The 14,233-nt window shown below is 43.5% G+C and overlaps 1 protein-coding gene across 2 annotated transcripts in view; it reads left to right on the top strand.

Annotated features, from left to right (window-relative positions):
• The window catches only part of USP34 (ubiquitin specific peptidase 34), a 208,147-nt gene that overhangs the window by 75,669 nt on the left and 118,245 nt on the right, over positions 1-14,233 (top strand). For both annotated transcript variants that reach the window (XM_040429731.1, XM_040429733.1), the window contains 9 exons: positions 521-610; positions 1,048-1,143; positions 3,687-3,769; positions 4,471-4,625; positions 4,857-4,970; positions 6,661-6,760; positions 6,891-7,050; positions 9,895-10,021; positions 10,097-10,244. In XM_040429731.1, coding sequence (XP_040285665.1) covers positions 521-610; positions 1,048-1,143; positions 3,687-3,769; positions 4,471-4,625; positions 4,857-4,970; positions 6,661-6,760; positions 6,891-7,050; positions 9,895-10,021; positions 10,097-10,244 — 1,073 coding nt within the window. The remainder of the gene's footprint in view (positions 1-520; positions 611-1,047; positions 1,144-3,686; positions 3,770-4,470; positions 4,626-4,856; positions 4,971-6,660; positions 6,761-6,890; positions 7,051-9,894; positions 10,022-10,096; positions 10,245-14,233) is intronic.

Here is a 14,233-nt window from a genome sequence, read left to right as displayed (position 1 = left end):
AAACAGGATGGGGGTCCTACCATTGGATTTTTTTCTTCTGTATGTGCCTTTTATGTTCTTTTATTTTATTTTTTCTTCATGCTTGCACTTATTTCCTAATAGTAGAGAATCCTCATTGTAGGTTTTTTCTTTCCCTTGGCATATTGTGACCTCTTGTTTGCCGGCCTACCAGATACTGTGGCTTACAATATAGAGCTGGTCCTTCCTATACTGTTAGTGGTTCATCTGCATTTTGCCGTTGAAAATGCCACATGTAGTTTCTAAATAAGCCATACACATTTATTTTACCACATCCATAGAAATAATGTTTTTTGAAAGAGAATGAGGACAATATTGCTGTAAGAAAACGGCACCCATACATTCCACTTAATTTTCCACTTCTGCTCCGTATTTGCCAGCTTTTAGAAGTTTGCTCCATACTACAGTATATACAAGTCTTGTATTTCCTCCGCTAATTTTGCACCGTTCACGATTATTTAATGAATATTTGTTAACGGTTGTTACTGTCTTGTGTCTTCAGGTCTGTTGTTGTCTCTCTTCGACTGCTGCCTAAGTTGTTTGGGACCTTTCAGCAATTTGGAAGTAGTTATGATACCCACTGGATAACAATGTAGGTGAAATTCTGTTTTTCATGTTTTTCATTGACTTGGCAAGCGGAACACACTTGAAATTTTTTCCTAATGAAAGTGTTGCGCGGCTTGTACACACACACATCACATGGTACATTGAAAAAAAAAAAAAAAAAAGCTCCAAAAGCTGCTACAGGCTTCTTGTGAGATTACTAATAATTGACTCATCTATTTCACTTGTCAGCAAATGCAGACCACTATATCACTGTGATAAGTGTACCTGTATGAACCAGGCATTACATTGTGGTATGGCTGTGTACATAGGTCCTCAGTAGCTTGGTCCTTACTGCTCAGTGCATAGACCTTGCAGTGAAAACACCCACATGTCAGTGCATCCCATCCCTTCCCTTCCCTGTTATAATAAAATTGTGAGATTTGCCTATAAGACCTTTTAGTCTGACCAATGTTTTTTTTGCAGGTGGGCAGAGAAGGAATTAAACATGATGAAGCTGTTCTTCGACAACTTAGTGCACTACATCCAATCTATTCGAGATGGGAGGCACAAGCATGTTCTGTAAGTTTGTGTGGTTCAACTCTGTGTAATATATTTCTCCTTAATTGGGGGACACAGCAACGTGGAGATAGGTCCTGACACTATGAGGCTGACACGAAAAATATAAAAAAAAAAAAGAAAATGTTCGCTCTGCCCAGATGGGCTATCCCCTCTCCACAGACACTAAGCTGATCAGTTTTAGCAGGACGCAGACAACCTGTTTTCTAATCCGTTTTAGCTTAGTGTCAGTAGGAGGCAGACACAACCCAATTGTTCACGTCTGCTGCTTTAAGGATGTATTAGACTGTCCAATTCTCGGCCAGTTCACAGGAACGTTTGTTAATGATGATCCGGCAGTCTAATACTGCCGCCAATTGTCCAATGAACGAGCAAACGCTCGTTCATCGGGCAATTGTGATTTTTAGGCACGCTTAAAAATCGTTTGCCGGCGGCAGATCATGCTGTGTAATCACGATCTGCTGCCGACAAGCAACTATACAGTATGGAGACAAGCAGTGACATAAAGATCGCTCCTTCCCATGCTGTGGAGGAGATCGCTGCATGTACTAGCAACGGTCTCCTCTGCTAGTGAGCAGGCCATTGCTGGGAAGGAACGCTTCCCTCCCCACAATCTGCAGAATCGGACTGTTTTTAATACAGCCTTTAGTTTCTTCACGATTGCAGTTATCTTTTGGTAGTTGGGGATCCTCATTGTGGGCTGCTATTTTTAATTATGGCCCAGTCACTCAGTCCCCCTTTACTGCCTCCGTCCACATCTTTACTACATTCTATCAGCTTCAGTCCTCTGCCGATGCCAGTTTGAATCATAATGTTCTGCAAGCAGCTGTGTGCTAGGTGGTTCGTATAACTGCTCTCCTCCCACCCTCAGGGACTGATTTAGGATGTTCCATAATGCAGTGTCTGCCTATGACATTAAACAGGTTGTCTGCTTTTTTTTATATTGACCTATCCTCAGGATCAATATCAGATCAGCGGGGGTCGACACCCCGCACTGTCATTCACAACAGTGAGCAGGTGTAATTACACCTAAGCCGTCCCATTCACATCAATGGGACAGCTCCTTTCTATACACTTGAATAGGAAGGAGCTGTCCTATGGAAATGAGTAGGATGGCTTAGTTGTAATTACACCTACCCACCGCTGCTGTTGCAACGGTGAGCCGGTAAACAATGAAGGGTAGGCGGTGCTCGCAGGAGGATAGGTCATCAATATAAATAAAGTAGACAATCCCTTTACCGAGAAAAAATCCCTTTCTAATAAACTATTTGAGGGACACAGATTCCCCCCATCTCCCACTGTTCTAAGGGCTCTTTCACACCTGCGTTATTGTCTTCCGGCATAGAGTTCCGTCGTCGGGGCTCTATGCCGGAAGAATCCTGATCAGGATTATCCTAATGCATTCTGAATGGAGAGTAATCCGTTCAGGATGCATCAGGATGTCTTCAGTTCCGGTACGGAACGTTTGTTGGCCGGAGAAAATACCGCAGCATGCTGCGCTTTTTGCTCCGGCCAAAAATCCGGAACACTTGCCGCAAGGCCGGATCCGGAATTAATGCCCATTGGAAGGCATTGATCCGGATCCGGCCTTAAGCTAAACGTCGTTTCGGCGCATTGCCGGAGCCGACATTTAGCTTTTTCTGAATGGTTACCATGGCTGCCGGGACGCTAAAGTCCTGACAGCCATGGTAAGTGTAGCGGGGAGCGGGGGAGCAGTGTACTTACCGTCCGTGCGGCTCCCCGGGCGCTCCAGAGTGACGTCAGGGCGCCCCAAGCGCATGGATCACGTGATCGCATGGATCACGTCATCCATGCGCATGGGGCGCTCTGACGTCATTCTGGAGCGCCCCGGGAGCCGCACGGACTGTAAGTATACTGCTCCCCCGCTCCCCACTACTACTATGGCAACCAGGACTTTAATAGCGTCCTGGGTGCCATAGTAACACTGAAAGCATTTGGAAGACGGTTCCGTCTTCAAATGCTTTCAGTACACTTGCGTTTTTCCGGATCCGGAGTGTAATTCCGGCAAGTGGAGTACACGCCGGATCCGGACAACGCAAGTGTGAAAGAGGCCTTAATCTTTTTTATGTTCCTTCATTTTTCTTATGAAAGTGTTTTTTTATTGTTTTGCTTCTACTGCTGTCTGTACCAACTGATTAGACTAGTGTCTGTGGAGAACAGATGGCCCACCTGCATGGAGCCAACACTTTATTTTTATTTTTTATTTATTTATTCTTAATGGCGGCCTCATAGTGGCAGGGCCTATACCTGTGGTGCTGAGTCCACCAATAAATTCAAAGAGACTTTACAGAGTGCAAAAATCCAATTAGTTGAGAGAATTTTTGCAGAATTGATTCTTAATTATGAATATTTGTATTGTCACGCCATGCGATTGGGGAGTCATGTAAAACAGGAGGAGCTAGTTGCATGTGCAGTAAGGTGACTGTTTAATCTATAAAGAAGTATATTTTATATGGTACTTTTGAGTATGGGTCAAATGTTAGACAGTAGAAATGGTAGCTTAAATTGCTATTTTTAATGTACAGGTACAGCCACAGTGCAGAAGTCCAGGTTCGTCTTCAATTTTTAACCTGTGTGTTCTCAACATTGGGATCACCAGATCATTTCAGTAAGTACCGTATTTAACTTATTTCTTTATGCTAGTTACTGCTCTGTACGTCTTCAGTTGAGTTTTTTATTTTATTTATTCTGTTTGCGAAATATGTAGCATTATTTAAACATATAGGCCATGATATATTGTAGACCAGCGTCATACGCTCGTCTATGCTAACCCCACGCACTACCAAAGGCTGCACCTACTTTATGACGAGGCAGTCCGTGCACCTGGCTGTCGAGTAGCAGCAGAAGTGCAGAGGCTCTGTTGTGCTGCTACCTGAGCAGAACACTTGCAGTGCTACACTGCCAGCATCTGCGCCACTCGGGTAGCAACAGCAGAGCCTACTCAAAGCAACTGCCCAGGCGCGAGACTGACCGGGCTGGGTGAGATGTCTGGCCCTGTTAATTAAGATGGGGGTGTCTCTTGAGCAGCGGGGTCAGCCCCTCACTTATTTTTTTACACATTTGATTCATTAGTTCATCTCTAATTACAAGTGGTGCAGTCATTTATGGAACTGTTTTACGTTCTATGGTGATAGTTCAGCTAATGTCTCATCTGCAATTAAATCTAACAATATATATTTTTATTTTGTGTTGTTACACATATGTGATTGTACTTGACAGTATTTTACCAAAAAGTTATCCAGTTTGGGTTAATAATGATGATTTGCTTATTTAGTAAGTTTTTTAAAAAGTATTTCCCAATATTGACAGGGCTTAGTTTAGAGCAAGTGGACATCCTGTGGCACTGCTTGGTAGAAGATGTGGAGTGCTATGACGATGCTTTACACTGGTTCCTAAATCAAGTGCGCAGCAAAGATCAGCATGCCATGGGAATGGAAACTTACAAGCACCTCTTTTTAGAAAAGGTAATTGAATTCCTTATACTTTCTAATTAATATGCACAAAACCATGCACGGTTTCTAGTTAGTTTCACGTTTCCTATAGACTTTCTGCTTTCCACATCTGGTTTGTGTTTTGTTTCCTCCAAAAAGTGCAAAGACAATGCAAAAATGTTTTCAGCCTGTGACAACAGCCCCAGGAATTAAACAATATATTCAGCTAGATATTTCTATACACATTATATATTTTATATGTAGATGCCACAACTGAAACCTGAAACCATTAGCATGACTGGCCTTAACCTCTTCCAACATCTGTGCAATCTTGCTCGATTAGCAACTAGTGCCTATGATGGCGGGTCAAATTCAGAGGTAAGTAACAATTATACTACCCTTTGTAATCCAATTTTGTTACAGTTCCTGTTCCTAATTTTACAGTACTAGCAGTACAGGGGAAAACAGCGCTAAGACTGCTGGACACTGCCACTGTCTATAGGATTTTTCAGACTATAACCATAAGATCTGTATGTGCTTAATTGACATTCATTCACCACCAAGAGTATTAGGGTTTAGTCATATGCAACAGATCTGTTGTTGCAAACTAATTTGTGAATATCCTGTTAAGTGATGATGGATAATGACTCCTGATGGTAGTGAAACAGTGCCAATCAATGACTTACACAAGAACTAAACACGCATTTAGAGCTCATGCACACGAACGTATTTTCTTTCCGTGTCCGTTCCGTTTTTTTTGTTTTTTTTGCGGACCATATGCGGGGCCATTCATTTCAATGGGTCCGCAAAAAAACAAACAAACTGAAGTTACTCCGTGTGCATTTTGTTTCCGTATGTCTGTATTTCTGTTCCGCCAAAAAAATAGAACATGTCCTATTATTGTCCGCATTACGGACAAGGATAATACTGTTCTATTAGGGGCCACCCGTTCCGTTCCGAAAAAAACTAAATGCACATGGACGTCATCCATATTTTTTGCGGATCCGTTTTTTGCGGACTGAAAAATACTGAAAAATCCATACGGTTGTGTGCAAGGGGCCTTACAAGAATAGCAGATTAAGGCCCCTTTCACACGAGCGAGTTTTCCACGTGGGTGTGATGCATGACGTGAACACGTTCCGGACCGCAAAGTACATACGGTCATGTGCATGAGCCCTTACACTGTGCTGATGAGCAGACAATTGTCAGGAAGGAAGCATTCCTTCTCATCAATTGCCTGATTGATAGAGAAGGTGAAGCACTGCATTTACATGCAGCAATCAGTTCCACAGTATGAGGAGATAGGGCTACTGCTATCCATTATCCTCATACAGCTGCTTTATTTCTGGACAGCAGATCGCTGTTTACGCAGCACGATCTGCTGCCCAGAAACTAAGATTGAGATGTCCGCACCAGCAGTAATTTCAATTGATAAATAAGCATTTCGCTCGTTCACCGGCTGATCTGCAGCACCTTTAGATGGGCATTCGTAGGAATACCCTTTCCAGATAATGTGCTCAAAAGTTGGGCTGTGTAAATCCAGATTTAGTCATGAAGCCTCCAAAGAACAGTTCTTGACCTAATATGCCTTTCAGAATCTATTTAGAAATTAGTAGTAATTATAACCAATTATAGTCTTGCTCTGTGAGCTTGCTTTGCCTGTGAAAACAGAGATCTTAAAGCTCCTGGGCACTTCTCGCACAAAATTACAACACTTACAGCTGGTGAGCACCTATATCAGGGAAGAATACTGAGGATAATGGGGTTGTTCCAGATGAACATTTCTGACATATCCTCTGGTTATGCCATTCATGTCCAGATAGGAAAACCTCTTTAAAGTTTAACTGTACTAAGATGAAAGTCACTGAGCTCTTTGTATTTCAGCCCATTCTACTAATGATCAGCCATGCATGTTGTATGACTTTGCTTGCTCTATGTTTTCAATATATGTGGCTGATACGTCCTAATCAACTGCTTAGAAAAGGGGTGTCCACGTTCTTCTGGCCACGTAGAGCACGTTCTCTTATGACTTGTTTAATAAATCCGTTTTTATTTGATCGTTCTCTAGTTATGTGGAATGGACCAGTTTTGGGGCATTGCTTTAAGAGCACACTCTGGAGACGTCAGCCGTGCTGCAATACAATACATTAATTCATACTATATTAATGGTAAGAATAACTTTTGATAATGAAGATAACCTAGTTTTTAGTTGTAGATAAAAATGAAATATACTCTTAGTTCCCAGATGTGTAAAATAAAACGTGTTAATTTTTCTCTGCGTCCATTGCTTTGTTTTAGGTAAAACGGTGCTAGAGAAAGAACACGAGTTTATTAGTAAATGTATGGAGAGCCTAATGATTGCCTCCAGTAATCTGGAGCAGGATGCACATTCTAGCCTCACCATCATTGAACGAGGGCTATTGATGCTGAAAACACACCTTGAAGCTTTCAGGAGGCGGTAAGCAGCTATGATAAATACATGGTACTTTTAGGATATGGCCTCATGCGTAAAATCTATTAAATTTATGGCACCAGCTAAGTGGAGGAGATTTGCAGAAATCTCATCCACACTCTACGCATAAAATCCATCTGATCTGCGCTTCAGGTTTTCAATTTGCAGCATGTTAGTTTATGCTGCAGGTTTGATCTGTGGCTTTCAACTTTTACACTGGAAAGGTGGAAAGCAGGAGAAGATCAGTTGTGATTCCAAAAGCATTGCTGCCTCATAAAAAAAAATCAATTTAGAGTTTTTTTTTGCAGCATTAGATTTCAGGTGAAACCTGCTATTCAATTTCCGTGATGGGAATTCAGCAGCTGGATTGTCTTGTGTGATCATCCCCCTTAACACCTAAACCTCTTGATGTTCTAGAGGGATGCAGCAGTATGCGTATGGGGCCCCACATTAAGAGGATGATTGTCATTGCCACATTCTCAATAGAATAATCAGTGTTTATTCAGTATATTTTAAAGGGAGTCTGTCACCTAATCTGAGCCTTTTAGACCGCCCAGATCAGGTTATAGACTCCTGTGCCCTCATTACGCAGCAGCGTCTTTCCTCTAGCAGGCGGGAGATTTGTGAGGGAGAGGAGGAGGTAATAATGGGAAAGGAGGACGGGCCAGAGGGGTGAAATAGGTGTGGTTTTCTGGGCACATCGCCGAGGGGCCTGGGCACTTGCTGCAGTAACGCCGAACTTCATTAGCAGAAGTTTTAAAAGTCTTTTTTGGACGATTTTGGCGAGGGACAGCACAAATAAAGGTACCTTTGTAATGTGGGCAAAGGAGTCTATAACCTGATCTGAGCGGTCTAAAAGGCTCAGATTAGGTGACAGATTCCCTTTAAACTAAACTTTTTTCACTGTATATTTATTTATTTTTTTACTCGCTAGAATTGTATGGCAGCATGCATTTATTCACCATCTGCGTTTCATTATCTGCCACCTTGGTAAATCCCCCTGAACTGTTGTAATGTCTGGAGAGAGCTCAAACAGATTTAGAATATGTAATTTTTGTATACGCTGGTCACTTTTATTCTGCTGCCTGCAAAGGGTCCAAGTACTGCAGGACTTTGGAGTTTAGGAGTCCTAGGTTTGAGTTTGCATACACCACAAGGTCCCTTTCTACAGGGGAATGCAAGTGAAGCAAGCAAATATAATTAAGGACGTTAAAACACAAAACAAAAAAAGTTTAATGATACTCCATATAAAAAATACAAGGGGGTGTATAACCTCCAATCGTGATAGATGGATAAAAACCAGTGGTACAGACAGGTTTCAAGTGAAACACCTAGGGCAGTCTGTGGCGTATAATCTATGTATTGCCACAATAACACGCCTCCCTACAACGTGATTCACCTCGGGCAAACTGTAGTGTGTGGTGTATTATCTCATTTATAGGGCTTGTCCAGGTTCAGAGCTGAACCCGGACATACCCTTATTTTCACCCAGGCAGCCCCCCTGATGGCTACATCGCGCAGGGCAAAGGCTCTTTTGATTACAATAACACACTGCCGGGCGGAAGCTTCCGCCCGGCAGTGTGTTCGGTGATGTCGCTGGCTCAGATGGGCGTGCTTTACTGAAGTCACTGGGCTTCCTGGTAGCCCTATGGAGAGCCCGGTACGTCACCGGCACTCTTAAAAAGCAGGGCAAAGGAGAGCATCAGAACTGCTCTGATGCTCAAGTCAGAGGGGCTGCCTGGGTGAAAATGGAGGTTACAGTATGTCCAGGTTCAGCTCTGAACCCGGACAACCCCTTTAACCCACAAGCCCAGCACATGGACCAATTAATGTAATTGATCCTCAATACCAAAGGCTGTCAACCACGTGATATCGGGGTCAAACTGGGCCATATGTAACATACAGTATGTGTTGTTCCCTGGGAACATAAGCACAGACCTCTGGACATAGACAAGGAACCCAGTGCTAGGCACAATAAGCGTACCAATCTCGCCACTAGAAAATAATCGTCACCCAGGAGATGGCCGTGCACTGGGGACAGAAAAATGGTGCTACACTCCCGCTAGTCAGTGCAACAGCCGATATGGCTCATGCACAGCCACCTATCAGCCAGGACTGGCGGGGGTGATGACAATGGAAGGCTCGACGTGTTTCTGTGCGCCTGATCAGCGCGCTTCCTCAGGAGCATAGAGCACCAAAAACAAAAAGCCTGCCTAAGGCGTACTAATGTGGCTTGATATGAGCCACGCACTGGGATGGCAATACATAGATTATACGCCACAGACTGCCCTAGGTGTTTCACTTGACACCTGGCCTGTACCTCTGTTTTTTATCCATCTATCACGATTGGAGGTTATACACCCCCTTGTATTTTTAATATTGAGTAACATTAAACTTTTTTTGTTTTGAGTTTTAACGTCCTTAATTATAATATATAATATATAACTTTTTCACCATACCGTTTGTTTATAGGAATGTAAGTGAGCAGAAAAAAAAATCAACATATTCTTAATGTATCATTTGAGCTGTCCATGGTGACCGTTTTCCTTTTAAAGGGGATCTGTCACCACTTTTATGTTGTCCTCACTAAGAGCAGCATAAACCAGTGACGGTTACAAAACTTTGGGTCACTATTTTTAATTGACCTAACTGTTTTTCTAAAATATTGTAGCTCCAGTACATGGCGATGAGTTCTTGGCCCTTTTTTTTTTTTTTTTTTTTCTTTTTTCTTTACTTTAATCGCAATTTCATCTTTAACTCTGTATGTACATTAGAAATGCTAATGATCTGTGTTGTAGGGTACATTCCTAAATGCATTCTTTTAGCTTTACTGTTTTGTTTCTCTGCTAGGTTTGCCTATCATCTAAGGCAATGGCAGATTGAAGGCACTGGTATTAGTAGTCACTTAAAGGCGCTGAATGATAAGCAGTCGTTACCTCTACGAATTGTGTGCCAGCCAGCAGGACTTCCAGACAAGGTCAGGGTGCTACTATACATTCTTTGCATAGGCTTGTATCAGCTCATTGCTAACAAGGACTTTCTTGTACCTTAGATGACTATAGAAATGTATCCAAGTGACCAAGTAGCTGACTTGCGGGCCGAAGTAACCCATTGGTATGAAAACTTACAGAAAGATCAAATGAACCAGCAGCCCCAACTTCAAGAATTTGGGCAGAGTAGCCGGAAAGGGGATTTTCCTGGTAAGCAGTTTACTAATTAAATTAAATTAGGTTTACGGTCACCTCTGTTTCTAGAAACTATGTGCATCCCACTTGTAATAACAATTCTGGAGCATCTGTTCTTATGACTCTGTTGTGTCAGTCCTTTATTCATCCTGCTAGAAGCTACAAAAAAACCTCCCAGGCTGTGAGCTGTGCGCTGCGATTGGCCAGCGCTGCAGCCTAGGAGAAGGAGACGCCCACAGGACAAGGGAAGACCCGCCTACTATAACTTAAGGAGCAAAGGTACTGGAGGGCATAACGGGAGAACGGAGCGGCGCCCGGGGATAATAGTAAGTGCAGTGAGATCCCCGGGCGCCGCTCTACATGGCAGCATACTCAGTTCACATAGTTTATACAAGTGAAAGGTCCTCTTTAAGTAGTTTTTATTAACAAATTTTGAATTTTACATACAGAAAACCCCAACGTCCTCTTTCCCTCCCCCACATAATATCCCGATGATGCTCTCTATCCGCCACACCCCTCACCTCCCAACCGCACCAACATTTCAGCGTACTAAATACATTGGGATGTTGGGTACGCCACAAATATATCAGTCACCTCCTCCAACAATCTACCAAAGGCTGATACAGGACCCTCGGCATCTGCCCGTGCCCCCCATATCTGTCTCAGTAGGGGTGAAATGTATTGTTAAAAATCTCCCACCATAATAACAGGTATATTAGGGTTACCATTAATAAATGTCAAGGCACCTCTTAACACCGCACTGCTATAAGGTGGAGGTATATATTGTGATACCAGTATATATTCCTGAGTGAAGATAGTACAGCGTATGCAAATAAAACGACCTTCAGGGTCGATACGGGACGACTGGACCTGGAAGGGAATTGATTTATGGACCAGGACACTCACCCCTCGGGAATGGCTAGTTAATGCTGAATGGAAAGTATGACTCATCCATGACCTATGGAATGCATGTGCCCCCTCCTTCGTAAAATGGGTTTCTTGCAAACATACAATAGGGGGGAAATACGGGCGCAGATAATCCATCACGGAAAATCGCTTTGATGGGTCACCCAAGCCACGCACATTCCAGCTCACAATATTAAATACATTAGCCATACTTAGACGTCAGAAATGACCCAGCTGATAACATAACAGGACCATTATTTACCAAAAAACAGAAACACACATATATGATAATACATTTTATTAGATGACATCATAAAAGACAACATATAAATAAATGATTTGTATGGATATTAAATAGCAGTAATGCAGTTAGCGCCGCGAATCAGCAGCTCACCAGTAGGTACACAAGGTGACAATACCCCCTAAAGCCCACTCCGTATGGCTTAGCAGCAACATGCATGAGGAGACACAAAACCTTCCTCAGCAAGCCAAAGGAGGGAGTATGTTACAATGATCCAGGTAAATAAATGCAGGCAAAAACCACTGAAGTTACAGCAACCGAAAAAGGGTAACACAAATAATAGCATGGAAAACCACTCTCATGAAGGGACCCATATGGAGCCTAATTGACAAATCAATACCTGATTAAGTATAGTAGGGGACAACACCTTGGACCTCTGGACAGCACACCCCGACGCGCGTTTCGCTCGGCTTTTTCAAGGTGCCCCTTCTGTACCTACTGGTGAGCTGCTGATTCGCAGCGCTAACTGCATTACTGCTATTTAATATCCATACAAATCATTTATTTATATGTTGTCTTTTATGATGTCATCCAATAAAATGTATTATCATGTATGTGTGTTTCTGTTTTTTGGTAAATATTGAGTATATTCTCACACATAGCCTTTCATCTTTTTTGATGATTGTTTCGGTTATAATAGGAGCATTGTAGATGGAAGCAATACAATGGCGGTGCGGTACCAATAAGCAGGCATGATATCACAGATACAGAGCATCAATACGAACATGCTATAAAAAGTCCCCAGAAATAGAGAGCAACAAAAACCGTAACCAGAAAATCGGGCCTGCGTTACATCATCCAACAGGCTGAGGCACAAGTCCTCCTTGAAACCAGACATATAAGCAACGTTTCAAACTTTCTACTACTGCTGAGCGAGATTTTTCCCCGCCATAAAAGGATACCCGTGCTCCGTGGGCAGTTCAGTAGTAGAACAGTAGTGGTTACCCCTCCTAACAGGTCGCTCAGTGATGACCGAGGGTACAAACTTGAAATAAACGGACGTCCATCATCTCTCGGTCAATCAACGAGGCCGCATGCTGGTCAATCAACGAGGCCGCATCTTTCGGTGTACTGAAGAAATGAACAGATCCCAGAGCAGCCACCCGCCAACGTTCCGGGTACATCATAGAATAGGACACTTGCAAGGAACGAAGTCGTCGCTTGACATCCAACAACTGGCTCCGCTTTTTTTTTTTGGACCTCTGAGGAAAAGTCCTGAAAGAATGCAATTGTTTTCCCATTAATGGTGATGTAAGGGCGATTTCTTCAGTGAAGTAACTTAATCAGAACGGGTCGTAAAAGCGATCCTGGGAGCAGCAGTCTGGTTGGGACTCACCGCATATAGTGGGGAAAGCACCTCGGTACCGAGAATTTCTTTAAGCCAGCTTTCAAAGTAGGACGTAGGATCTTGTCCCTCAACTTTTTCAGGGATCCCCAGAAGTCGTACATTATTGTGTCTAAGGCGGTTCTCTAGATCGTCAGTTTTGGCGATTAATGCTGAGATCTGCTGTTCATGAGTGCTGGATGCCCTGGTTAGAGGGGGCAACTTATCTTCCACCTCACTGACATGGCCCTCCACCTCTACAATTCTTTTATTAACTTTCTGCAAGTCATGCCAAATAAAGGAGAACTCTTGCTTCAGGGAGCCCATTTGCTGCTGTAACGCTGTCAGGGCCACTCCACACTGGGTAACTGCCCTGAATACATCTTTTAATGTCTGCTCTGCACTCTGGGGGATATGGACCCCTCCTCCTCTGCCACAACTGCCTCCTCAGCCCCTGCTGCACCAACCTCCATATTGTCATACTGGGCTCCTCCTGCTGTAGTCTTCTCCTCAATGTGAATTGCCTCCACCTCCAAATCCTCTGCCATATAAGGCCCCTTCAGCTCTGGCATCTTCTGTGGTGCCCTGGAGCTCACCATACTTCGCGCCGCTGCCGGCACACCACCTGCTCTTTACTGTGAGGAGCTTGCCGGCGCCATCTTGCGCACCACGCTCGGCACCTCCCATCGTCTCCCTGCTCTTTTTGGCGGCACCTCTGGCCATGGGACCCTCCAAAGGGGCAATGGGCTATGAATGCCGAAATGGGGACGCTGTGGTCAGTCCCAGGAAGGTGCAGGTAAGCCCACGGAGCAGGCTTTTGTAATAAGGTGGCAGGAGCTAACTTGCGCTGCTGCTGCTCGCATTCCCGGTCAGGCCACGCCCCTTTTAGGATAATTACTTATTTTGCTTATCTCATCGTTATAGGGTGGGTCATCAATTTCAGATAGGTCGAAGTCCAGCTCTCAGCACCCCCGCTGATCAGCTGTAGGAAGGGCCTGCGATGCTCCTGCTGCGTTCTCTTCATTGTTTACTTGCACTCTGCTTACTGTGCAGTGTGATTCCAACTGTTCCTGGGAGAGGAAGCTGCAATTACCCTGCACCACTGTGACCGTGTAGACGGAGTGCAGGTAAACCTTGAAGAGAATGCAACACGAGCTTCGCGGCCCCTTCAAACTGATCAAAGGAGGTTCTGAGAGTCAGACCCCCACGAAACTAGAAAACCTCTTTAAAGTGTGTTAGTTTCCAGTTGTTCCCTTTGTGAGTTAAATGTTATTCCTATAAGATTATAATTCTGTTTCTTCCTGTCATTTTCCTTTAAACGGGATGTCTCACTTCAGCAAATAGCATTTATCATTTTGGAAAAGTTAATACTTGCACTTACTATGTGTTTTGGTTGCCTATATTGCCTCCTTTGCTGGCTTGATTCATTTTGTAATTGCATTATGCACTTGTAATCCAGTAGTGCTTTCTGTA

The sequence above is a fragment of the Bufo bufo genome, chromosome 4 (assembly GCF_905171765.1).
Source record: "Bufo bufo chromosome 4, aBufBuf1.1, whole genome shotgun sequence".
NCBI lineage: Eukaryota > Metazoa > Chordata > Amphibia > Anura > Bufonidae > Bufo > Bufo bufo.
Note: the sequence above shows the minus strand (reverse complement) of the source record. Positions and strands in the feature narration are given on the sequence as shown.